This window comes from Pristis pectinata, chromosome 1 (genome assembly GCF_009764475.1).
Source record: "Pristis pectinata isolate sPriPec2 chromosome 1, sPriPec2.1.pri, whole genome shotgun sequence".
NCBI lineage: Eukaryota > Metazoa > Chordata > Chondrichthyes > Rhinopristiformes > Pristidae > Pristis > Pristis pectinata.
In genome coordinates, this window is record NC_067405.1 from 106,219,645 (window position 1) to 106,232,676 (window position 13,032).

The window sequence follows — 13,032 nt, forward strand, 5'->3', positions numbered from 1 at the left end:
CTTCCAGTCTAACTTAGTCAATGATGCAGCAAAGTTGATGTAGTTGACTTGGATTCTAGAAAGATATTTGGAAAAAAAATTCCCATATGGTAGATCGATCAGTAAAGAGAAAAATAAAAGGGAGAGTGGCAGGTTAAGAAAGATTGGCTCAGTGCGAGAAAGCAAATGATAACAGTCAACTGGGATTTCAGTGACTGGATGGCTATATTGAAGTTGGGTTCTGTAAAACTCAGTACCTTGCTTTTTAATGGTGTAAATGGAAATAATTTGTACGAATTAAGTTTGCTGGCAATCCCAAAATTGGCAGATTGCAAAGAAGAAAATCCTAGGCTACAGAAAGATACCAAAGGATTTGTTAGATGACCAAAATAAAAACCTGGAGAAATGTGAGGTAATGTATTTGAAGAGGCCAAACCAACCAAAAAGAATATGAAATAAAGGTAAGCTATTAAGTGTCTTAAAGTTCTTGTCCATAAATCCCTGAGGTAGCAGGATATTGCAAAGGGCACATGGGATACTTGGCAAAAGTGGCTGAGGCACAGATTACATTAGTAAGGTCACATCAATACTGCCTAAAACATCAGTTTGTGATTGAATTAATCCAGATCCAGAGCCATACAGCACAGAAAAAGATCTTTCAGCTTGACTCGTCTATGCCAACTGAGATGCCTTTCTAAAGTAATCTTATACCCCCCCTACTCTTTCCCTATCGGTGTACCTGACCAAATGCTTTTTTTTTTAAAAGTTGTGATTGTACCTGTCTCACCAGGTCCCCTGGCAGCTTTTTTATCATATACCCACCATTCTCTGTGAGAAACTTGCCCCTCAGATCTCCTTTAAATATGTCCCTTCTGAACTAGCTTTAGACTCCCCTATCTGTGGAAAAAAACTATCTACACTATGTATCCCTCCCATAATTATATAATCCTTTATAAGGTCACCTTCTTTATGTTGTCAGCAGACCTCTCCACCCTCTGCATAAAAAAGTTGACTCTCAAGTCCCTTTTAAATCTTTCCCCTCTCACCCTAAATCTACATGCCCTAGTTTTGGACTCCCCTCCTCCCTAGGGAAAAGACTGCTACCATCCACCTTATCTATGCCCCTCATGATTTTATAAACTTCTATAAGGTCACCCCTCAATCTCCTACACTACAAGGAATAAAGACCTAGCCTGGCCAACCTCCTTGCCTTTCCATGTGATCATAAATCCTATTCATAAGAATGTTTTCTAGTTGTTTCCCTACTACTTATGCTTGGCTCACCAACTGTAGTTTTCTGTGATCATCCCTTAATTCCAAGTTCTACCCATACAGCTTCATTTGCTGTAATGTTCTTCCTAACCAGCAGTGCAACATCTTCTCCCCTTGTGGAATGGCCCATCACACCTGAAAATACTATACCTCTGAACTGCCATTCCCTCAGCCACATTTCTGTGATTACCACAATATCATAATCCCACTGATCTATATTCTCAGGTAATCTGTTTTACCTGCAAGGCTTCTTGCGCACCCCCACTCATCTCTGCCCACTTGACTTTCTCACTCCATTTAGTACATATGCTTCTCTCTCCCCTCCTGCTATACCTTTGGGTCCTACACCCCTGCATCACTGGTTTAAACCATCCTGAGTAGCACTGATATTTGAGTTGACACACAGTTTCAAAGGAGATTGGAAGAAATTTGACACGAAAGGTCTAGACACAGTGAATAGAAATGATCTTTGTTGTAGTAGAAAGAAAAATAATTAGAAGTTCAATCAAATATTGAGAATGGAGTTGAAGAATAACATTTTTTTTCCACTCACCATTGTCTCCTACAGATACAGACTGTTAGACTGCCATACTATAGGTTAGCAGCAATGTGCTACCAATCTTCCCATTGACAAAGAGTGGGCAGCTTTTACTAAAGCAAGAATTAAATGTGTCTACACAAAACAGTAACAAGATCTACTATTAGCAAAACACAGCTCAGCCTGGTCATTTTAAAAACCATAAGTTGAGAACTTTCCTTACAATAAAGTATTCTTGCAAGAGCAGCTAAAATTCTGCACCTGCTCTTAGTTTTTATTTCTGTATTTAACAATCGTTTACCATTCTTTCTATCTTGTCTAGTAATTTTTGAAGACAACAGTAATGGAATAAACATGAAGCAGGTGGGAGAATGGCTCCATCTTTCTGAAGGTAATATTTCATAAATCCCCTGTTTTGAATGCAGAAGTTTACTCCTAACCACACAGAATCTCAGTTGGTTAAGAATTTCAGAATGCACCTTGTCTGTTTGAAAATGTTAACTAGTAGAAACAAGATTTTCCCCCCATAATGTTGAGTGACAACCTGAGAAAGTAATTAATAGTTACAGTAAACCAGGAACTGCATAAAGGTTAATGACTGAATCATTTAATAATGATACAACGTGAGCAGAAGATGCACACAAACAAAATGCACACAACCATATTTGTGTAAAATAGATCTTTGTCTTGACTGGAGGGGCCACTTTAGTATCTGAAGACAAGAGTCTGGAGACAAAACTCCAATTTTTTTTTAAATGCTACCTTCCAACACAACTTGTTTACTGCCTCCGCTGGATTGCCAAAATGTTGGCCAGCAAACAAGGTAGCATCCAGCTATAAATGCAGTAACTTTGAAGCTCACATTCAATTTATTTTAGAAATTCCCACAGAACTATGCTTCACTATTAGAGGCAGCAGCAGCAAGAATTTCACATCATATTGTAGTCATCATCAGACAAAATTATTACAAATTCAATTTAATTAACCACAGTGTTTCTCAACAAATAAATTCCTTGTGGTTTAAGCATATAGAGATAGTTTACTAACATAAAATCACAATGAAGTGCAATAAAGATTATTCATTGTAACTAGAAATTTAGCGATATTTAACTTCCACATAAATAGAGAAAATTCAAACAAAGCTGAAGGTACCAGTTTAATTTACATAGCACGAAAAATGTGGAACAAATCAGTAGATAATGATCAAATCTTCAAATATTGAAACAGAAAAAAATTGCCATAAATAATCATTCAACTGCTTTTAAATAGAGGAAAAACAAATAGCATTTAAATGGATTAGTCAATACCATTTCAATCTTGAATAAGGTGCACTATTAGACCTAATGATGATAATATTTAAACACGTCAATCTTATGAGAAACATTGGAATAGATCTTATAACTAAGTTTAAGAAAGTTGATACAGAATTCTGCTTTGTGCAATTCTGGTTTGCAGATTATTTTTGCTGAAAAGTAGGCTAAACAGCAGCCTGTACCATCTCTATTGTAGCTAGAAATGTAAGTTGATGCACAAAAGATCATTCAAAAGCAAAGCATCAAGTGGGATTATTGTGAAGGGAATTGTCTTTGGAGCTGCTGAAAATGTCATGTGAATTAACAGCATTCAGATGCTCGGATCACTGGTCAAGTTTCAACTTGGTTGTTGTCATGAAGAAAATGTTGTAGCTTGTTCAGAAGCTGAAGTACAAGAAGTGCAAGTTAATAATGTAAAAAAGATTATAGAAAACTACAAATTTTCAATTTTAATGAAGATAATTAGATTTATATTATACCTGCTCGATTTCGGTACCTTGTTCTTGCTTCAGCCCTCTCCTCTGCATCAAAGTACCACACGGTTATGGCATATCTAGAATACAATGAATTTAGTTTCAAAATGTATTTTAATTTCTCTGTAACTATTTTTTTTAGATCTTTTGTGCCCCCTTCCGTAGATTACAAAATTATTTTGAATATTGGTGATTTGTCTCCATACCAGGTGATGAATCAACAGGTCTTCAACTAGAAAACCCAGCAGGTGTTTTGCTTCTCTTCCTATCAGCATTTAATTTATTAAGGGACCAGTCACCAACAGACTTCTGTTCCTGCTTTACAGCTGGAGATTAAACTTGTGTAGCAGTCCTTAACACCATTTCAGGAGCATAAATCATAAAATTACATAATGGATAAAGCAGAGTTATCAGTTGTGGAGAATTAGAGTTGTGGTATTTTTCTTTTCTGTTTGGAAGCCAATTTCTTTGTAAGTAAATATCAGCCATCAGCCTGGGCAAAACAACAAAAATGCCAGAAACAATCAACAGATCAGGCAGCATCTATGTAGAGGGAAACAAAACTAAATGTCTCAGATGATGAACTTTCAATAAACCTGGAACATGTGCTTCAGCATTCTGATAGATGTTTGAAAGAGGAGTTCTTCCAATTTTTCCATTGTGAGGGGTATGACTATAGCCTCTGGAAAGAATGTGCTTCAAATTTATTACTCACAGCACAAGTAAGTCATCTGGAAATAGGGAATGTACAATAGTGAGGTAGTGCTACAATATCAAATGGAATTTCCTTCATCAATTCATACCGACAAAATTGAGACTTCTGGACAAAAATCTATCAAAATTACCAAAACCAGATGAAATATTAATTTGTCTGCAGAGTTTATGCAACATGCAAAGTAGATGCTATGTTTGTGTATATCACGGTGGCTGCACTTTCAATAATTTGTCTATGAATTATATGAAAAGGTTGTGTAAAAGCAAACCCATTCTTCAATTGCTGAAGATTACAACTAATTTTTTTTTGCGTGAAAATTCTGAAATTCATACAGATTGACACAGGACCAGGATTCTGGTTGAAATGACAATGTCATGTTTAGATGGATGTCAAGATAGCAGATTAGCATTTCTGAATGTGAGAGTAATGTTACTTTCATTCTTATACTTCCTTTTGTCCAGAGTTCCTTTAATCTGGCTAATATCTGATACTATTAAGGGCTGAAGAATACAAATGTATCAAAATTCTTCCAAAACTCAAATGATAAAAATCAGATCTCCTTAACTTGAGCAAGAGTTTGTTTTTGCACTGTGTAGAAATTTTGGCTTTCACAAAACTGTAAAGTCTACAATTGTGATATCACAGATTAGACATATTAGACATAATTAAGAAACTGAGTGAACCTCTATATAAATTATTGGCACGGACATGCAGGCTAGATTATCGGTCAAAACTGTAACGTTTACTTATTAGAGCTCTACTTCAAGCCTACAAAATAAGTTAAAGTTTCCAGCTGACAACAATTGGACGAATTATGTTAAGTATTTTTGGACATTAGGAATCTTTGTATGGCTGGTTACAGTTATCTCTATCTTTGAGGGATTCCAACCAGGGACATACCTGACAGAATATGTTGGTTGTACTTCATGCGGATTTCTTCGATCAGACCAGAACAACAACAATCTATCAAAAATCGGCTCAACATCAACTACATAGGACTTTCCTTCTGGAACTATTCGAAGAATACCGCCGTCAACCTAAAATGTGCAATCAACAGACTTGCTAAGAACCATGCAATCTAGAAAGAAAATTATGCCCTATTTTAGTGTGAACTTTTATCATTATTACTGTTTCAACATGAACAATGGCCTAAACCAAGTTTAAGTCAAAGGTAAACAAATTAAACTTATAATAGATGCTATTGAGCAGAAAACAATACTGTATATATTAAAACTAAAAATCTACTCAAAGCATAAAATGACACTGAATAGCTTCTTCCAGCAGAAGTACCCAGCCATAGTAATTGCTGGCAGATATCCAGTACAGATAGAATGTGATAGTGGAAACATTGCCAATTTGCAAGTTTTCATGTTTTTCAAAATATGCAGAGGAATACATTGGGTCAAGCATAATATGTGCAATGTGCCCATGGTACCTGGCCACCACAAATTGGAAGGTTCAAACCACTTACAGGTTCAGAACTCATTAACAATTTCTTAGTGAGCTGCAGACACTAAACTGTTGGTCTGATAAGGCCACTGCATATAATCAGTTAGCAAAGTATTCAGCAGACAGAAGACAAAAGAGACTGCAAATGCTGGAACAAAAGCAGTGAGGGTGGAAGCAAGAATGAAGAGCTGGTCAGAAAAAATATTTGGGATCAAAGAGAACTAATACCCATCTAAAGTTTAGACATTTCACTTTGAAAGCTGTAACTGAGTACAAGCACAGGGCCTTACTCTGCAAACTTAAAAATATATCCAATTATTCTGTGCACCCATTCAAAGTAATTTTGAAAACTGATTCATGTCAACAATTGAATGTATTTGCTCATATTTTTCAACTGCCTTTCAACCATTTAGCAAATGAGAGATGGATGGCCAGCACTTGAAAATCTCCTGCAATTTCATTTAACAAAACTTCTCTGAACTGAACCTATGGGATAATAACTAGAAAATTTAGATTGCCATAATGTGCTATCCTTTCTATTGACCAGGAAGCAGTGGGTGAATAATAGTTTTCTTATTTTTCATCTTCACTGTTTTGAAAGCATCTACAATGTGACGTGCAAGAGACTTCTGCTGCATATTTCTATACAGCACCATGATGGAAACCAGAAGTTAAGCAGATAATGAATAGGGTTTAACCCAAATCTCAGTAATCTATGGCTACATGTGTTGGTGCTCCAAAATATAATCACCTTAAATTAATATATATGAATGAAGTTTTCATGTCTTTCAAAATTATGTGATACGCATTATAAAATTAGTAGAATAGAAATATTTTTTGTATAGGGTGATTGGGAAAGGGAAAGGCCATCTCGAACAAGTAAAAAAATTCCACAAGTATGCTGCCATTAAAGGTGATCTAAACAAGTTCATACCTTTGCATCCCAGTTTTTATTCAGGTAATAAATACACGTCACACAACGTCCATCACCAGTTGGGTTATCAACATGTCGAACATATCCTGTTCCATTCCCTGGGTAGCAGGCCACCATTGCCTGAAAAGAAAGGAAAATATTAATTACAACCATTATTAGGTTTAGCTTAACAGATAACAATGCCCAGTGAGAATGCAAAGCATTTAGTAGCATAGTTATTACATTACTGAACCAATAATGCAGAGGCCTGGAATAATAATCTGGAGAAATGACTTAAAATACCACTAGAACAGCTAGAGGAAGAAATTCAATCAATTAAATCTATAATAAAAAGCTGGTACCATAAACTACTAGATTGCCATAAAACACCCATTGGATTTACCGATGCCTTTTAGAGATATTTAGTGTTTTTTTTCCAGAGCCAAAGACATGCACTTGTCATTTAACTGCTCTCTCAAACAACCTAGCAAGCCACTCAAAGCAGGACAGGCAATAAATGCTGGCCTTGCCAGGATACAAACATTCTGTGAACAAAAACAAAAGTTGGTTTCTGTTCTGATAGACCAAATTTTTCAGTATGTTGTTCATGATGCCAGATGCTTTCTTAGGCAGGCCTCAATTGCTTCTAGTTCTCACTCCAAGTGTCCACCTTTGCTGCCACAATGTCCAAGAGGATTGAAAAAGTGGTGGATCTGCTCCTGTACCTGTCTTTGCATCCTTTACCTAAAGCTGCCCCACTCTTTCCAAAAGCCACAAGGTTATAAACTACTACTTTGAAAGTGCTCAGGCAAACTAACTGCTATCCCACCATAGTCTAACCACAATGATTTAGGAAGATTTATTCTCAAGTGCTCATGGAATTTATTTCTTCTGTTAAGCAAAGCTTCCCTGGTTGGGACCTATGGTCTTGATGCAAATTAGAACTCCGATGTTGCAGCACTGATATCAAATGTGGATTGCACAATAACAGAGGTCAACATTTTGTGCCCAGTTCTCTGTGTGTATGTGTGCACACATGCACAGGAACAGCCAATTCAACGTTGCTTTGATGTAGTGCATGGTAGGAAGTGCCAATTGATTTTACACTTTAAGTACTGTAACACAAAGAACAAGTGCTTCATGGTTGAATTTCTAGGCCTAAATTATCTTGACTGTTTCTCGTGTACTTGCTTCCTGCAGATGCTCTTTGGAATGGTACAAATTATTTTTCTTTAAGGAGCAAGACAATTCTGGAAGAGATCTGTAGTCTTGTGTTCTTAGCAGAAATGAATCACGATAAAACAACCAAGTCAGTCAAAGTAATGATAATAGAGAACAGAAATTGAAGTAGTGCCCAAATATGGCTTCTTCATTTTAAAATTTAGACATTTACTATATTCACAGCTGAAATCTCATTATGACATTACTGAGGTTAGAAGCAATGAAAAATAATATTTTTTTGTGCCCAGCATAGATGTCATCACTGCAATTCAAGCCTTACTTAAATAACCAGTCTCATAATGGTCATCTGACAAATTGGCAGAATCAAAGATTTTCTTTACCATCAAGTAATAATTTATTTTGCAACAAATGAACATTGTTTCAAAGATAATTTGAAACACAATTCTTATTTCCTGCAACTGCTAAGATCCACTTGCCAACGTGCATTGAAAAACAGGATCATTTAAATAGGATGTGATAAAAATGTACAAGAGGAAGTGGCAAATCATTGAACATTTGCTGTAGACCTGAAGATCTGGGCAGATCATACCTAACTGTAACAATCCCTGAAGGCACAATCTGTTCAGCAGCTTTAAAGCCATTGCTTTCATGCAAGAATACAAACATATTTAAGGGCCTTGGATTCTTTGACTTAACAAGTTTTTAGATGGGTATAACATTTACACAGCTAAATTTATTTTAATTTGCTTACAAGTAAGATGTGCATTCTACTGTGAGTTTTAGGTGTAATTCTACCCAACTTATTATTCTTGTGCACCCTCTGGTAACAAGATCAGGAATGGAAAAACCCAAATATTCAAATTAATTTGTAGGGGAATTTTCTACCTCCACTGAACACTGTACTACAAGTCTAATGTTGATATAAAGCTATGTTGAAGTTGTATTGGAAAATGTAACCACAATTTTTATAATTTTTTATCCTGAAAGAAAACCGAACACATTCAATCTTAAATTACATTACTGTTTTTCATGACAAAGCAAAGAGGCAAATCCCATTTAACACAGATCACTAACCCTGGTAAAGGCAGATAAGGCATAATATGATTATATACGCCACACATTAAAAGTAAAATTCTATTTTTCCCCCCACTTTCTACATGGTTTAGCTGCCCATCAATAGTTGTTAATCAGAAGTATTCATGCATTAAGAAAACATTTGAGTCAGAAAGCAATTGACAAAAAAAATTACAGAAAATTTTAAATAGTATTTGGTAACTCAAACCAAGGTTATGAAAGTCATATAAAAATGCTATCTACTCTACAAGATAGCTTGCTAAGTGTTCCAAGGGAGTTGTAAGAATCTCTCAACTTATCATTGAAAAAATGTGTATTTCCTGTAAATAATTTAAGTTCTGCGCAAAAGAAAAAGTATTTTAAAATTATATATAGCTCAAATGTTCCAATAAAATCTTTTGTTAACAAAGAACAGCTTCTGTTTGTTGTCAAGTAAGCTGAATAAAATGAAGTTAGTGTTAAGCTCCGCATAGATCCGCAAATATTTCATGCCATAAGTATATCTTGAAGTACGTGCTAACAGTCATGAACTGAAAGCCACAGCAGTTGCAAGCTATTGATTTCATTCCAATAATTTATATTGCAGCTTGCTTTGCAAAGACAAACAGCATATTTCAGGGACCAAAACATTACCATTTTATTCAGATTTTACTGATCTTTCTTTGAGGTGGCTAGTATTCAAAAGACAAGAACAACCACTACGCCACAAGAGAAGCACTCGAGGAATAACTACCTGCTTGATAAGATCTGACAATACATCAGATTGCCACTTACTTTGTAATCAATGGCTTCAACAAACAGCTACTCAGAATTCATCCACTATTCCATTTCAATATGATCCTTCCACATAAACATTTACATCCAAAAAAAATTATGCCAAAATTACTTTAATCCCTTTCAGTATGGCAGATTTTTAACATATTCAGTTAACATAATTTTAGTATGAAAGATGAGGTATTACAGATTTTTTTTTAATATTTTGACAATCCCTAGTATATATACACTATTAGCAATGCAGAGTAACACAAGATTCAGATTCTAAGCCAGGGAGGTGCAAGAATATAGTAGCTATGTTACTTGCTTCATAATCTAATGGCCTAGCGCTTTAAATTTAGTGGCCAAATCCTACTGTGAACTTAGTTTAACAAACAATCTTGCAATAAAAAAAAAGCCAATTATCAATAAAATGTAATCATTTGGCAGTCGTATTGTTTAAAGAAAAACAACCTGATTTACTAATCATCCTTTTCCAGTCAGACAAATTTATGAAGCAACTCATGTACTATGATTGGGCAATATTACTGGCTTGCATGTCATCCATATATCATATCTATGAAAAAGAAGTTGTATTATATTGTATTAACTTCCTACCAAAGAATCTAACATCACCACATTAAACAGGCAATAACAATGCTGCATCAGTTTTACCACTAAAACAAGAGGCCCAGGAACGATTTGGTGGATCAAGGAGTCCATCTTGCATGTTGTATTAATGTTCCTAGGAAATGTCTTGATTAAACTTAAACTACAAATTTTCTTGCAACTCATCCTGGAACTAAGTATAACATGGACAAGGCAGATTTAGAGAATGATGAAATAAAAAGGTTGCATGATGCACATTAGGTAAATTGCTAAGAACCAGATCAAATGCAATCCTAGGCAATCCCTTAGGATCAAGAATGAATTACTTTCACTATGATTTTGTGAGTACTGAGGTAGGTAATGAGGAGAAACAAGGTAAGTAAATTTGAGAGAGGAAGTTAAGAGGAAAATGAGATTGGCAAAAAGGAGAATAAAATGGCATCTAACACAAAAGGGAGCCAGAAATCTTTTTACAGGCATGTATACAGTAAGAGGCAGACTAGGATAAATTGGGGATGAAAAAGGTGATTTGTGCCTTTTGTGCAAGGCAAGGCTAGAATACCTGATCAGAAAAAGGATGCTGACAAAATAGTAACTGAAGCAGAGATGGTAGAGGTTATGGACGGGTGAACATCACTGGCAGGACATCCTAGAAAAGCTGGCCATGCTTAAGAGTGGATATAAGATATTTATTTATTAGTCATATGTACATTGAAACACACAGTGAAATGTGTCTTTTTTGGTATTGGTATTGGTTTATTATTGTCACTTGTCACTTGAAAAGCATGCCTTACAAACTGATCGTACAGGTCAATTCATTACTCAGTGCTGTTACATTGAGTCAGTACAGAGTGCATTGATGTAGTACAGGTAAAAACAACAACAGTACAGAGTAAAGTGTCACAGCTACAGAGAAAGTGCAGTGCAATAAGGTGCAAGGTCACAATAAGGTAGATCATGAGGTCAGAGTCCATCTCATTGTATAAGGGAACCGTTCAATAGTCTTATCACAATGGGGTAGAAGCTGTCCTTAAGTCTGGTGGTACGTGCCCTCAGGCTCCTGTATGTTCTACCCGATGGAAGAGGAGAGAAGAGAGAATGTCCCGGGTGGGTGGGGTCTTTGATTATGCTGGCTTTTGATTCTGAGTTACTGAGAATGTGCTGGGGGCAGCCCGCAATGTCGCCACTCTTCTGGCGCCAACATAGAGGTTAGAAGTTGTGGGCATGCTATGTCTTTTGGAACGTGGGAGGAAACCTGAGCACCCAGAGGAAACCCGAGCACCCAGAGGAAACCCACACAGACATGGGGAGAACGTATAAACTCCTTACAGACAGCAGCCAGAATTGAACCCAGGTCACTGGTGCCGTAATAGCGTTACGCTAATTGCTGCACTACCGTGCCACCCTAGATGTGTTACCTGGTGCAGATGACTTGCATCCCTGCTCGCTATGGGAAATGGGGGAAAGAGATCTTCCAGTCTTCCTTAGATACAGAGAAGATGCCAGAAGATCGGAACATCACAAATAAGAAACCTTTGTTCAAGAAACGGAATAAAAGGCCATCCCTTGTAACTACAGGGTGGTCAATTTTTAAAAAATCTAGTTCTGGTCACAACATTTTAAGAATGGTGTGAAGGTCCTTGGGAATGGTGGAGATTTACCAGAATGGCCCCAGGGATGAGAGAAGCTGGCCTGGAGCAAGAGATTGAGAGGAGATTTGGTTGAAGTGTACCAAAATATGACAGGTTCAGAAAAAATGGACATTGAAAATCTGTTCCCATCAGCTAATTATATAAGGACAGAAAAACACAGATTTAAGATTTCAGGCAAAAGATATAAGGGGAATGTTAAGAAGCATCTTTATGTAACAAGTGATATTGACCCGCTGCACCCTATGAGGGTGGTGGAAGCAGAGATGAGCAAGGATTTCAAAAAGAAATCAGATAGACACTTCAGGGAAGTAAACAAAAATATTGGAAGCACTCATCAGGACATCTTTGAGGAGAGAAACAGAGTCAATGTTTCAGATCAAGGACCCTGCATCAGAACTGCAAAAGTGAGAAAACAAGTGTGACAAGTTACAGAGTGGGGTGGAGAGAACAGAAGAAATGAGGGGAGTAGGCTATCTATAGGGATAGAGTGGCAGTAAGGGTGCAACTTGATTACTCCACAGAGAATCAACATAGGTTCAATGGGCTGAAAGGCCTCTCCTGTGACATTATGACTATGCCAAAACATGCTATTCACATTCACAAGAGCCCTGGTGGAACGTCATTTATTTCATGTTATTAGAAAAACCTATTTCAGGATGAATACCAAAGAGCTTAGAAATAGGTATAATACCAGTGTCATAGGTAGCTTGTGTGTGCTCATTCTGTAGCACTTTACCAAAGGTTTCTCTGTAGCTGCTTATGGAATATGCAAGTAGGGGGTTTTGCAACTGTCCTTTTTACAAAATTTGACTGGGCATGAGGTCTGGTGGTCACTATTCATTGGCCTGCCAATTGCATCACTCCCCTCACCAAGGAACTCATTATGACTGAGACTGAAAAATTCAACAGCCAAAGGCCAATCTATACAAATCCGTAATTAAAACAAAATTGTTTTTTTCTTCCACAATTCTAATTTAGTTAATGATCTGGAAAAATAGCCTGAGAACACAGAATTGTAAAGATGATTTCAGTCAAATAGCAATTTATATGAAGTTTTTCAAACATTGATATGCTCACTGCTGATCAATACAGATCATTACAACTAACTAC

At 36.5% G+C, this 13,032-nt stretch overlaps 1 protein-coding gene across 5 annotated transcripts in view; it reads right to left on the reverse strand.

Moving 5' to 3' along the window:
* Positions 1–2,374: 2,374 nt before the first annotated feature.
* The window catches only part of egln3 (egl-9 family hypoxia-inducible factor 3), a 37,901-nt gene continuing 27,243 nt past the window's right edge, over positions 2,375–13,032 (reverse strand). For 4 of the 5 annotated variants that reach the window (XM_052023368.1, XM_052023378.1, XM_052023390.1 and 1 more), the window contains 4 exons: positions 6,674–6,793; positions 5,191–5,327; positions 3,582–3,655; positions 2,375–3,486 (listed from right to left, as the gene is read on the reverse strand). In XM_052023368.1, the coding sequence (XP_051879328.1) occupies positions 3,455–3,486; positions 3,582–3,655; positions 5,191–5,327; positions 6,674–6,793 (363 nt within the window). In that variant the 3' untranslated portion in view covers positions 2,375–3,454. Of the gene's footprint in view, positions 3,487–3,581; positions 3,656–5,190; positions 5,328–6,673; positions 6,794–13,032 lie in introns of those variants that run through there. The other variant, XR_007956908.1, reaches the window with a different exon arrangement.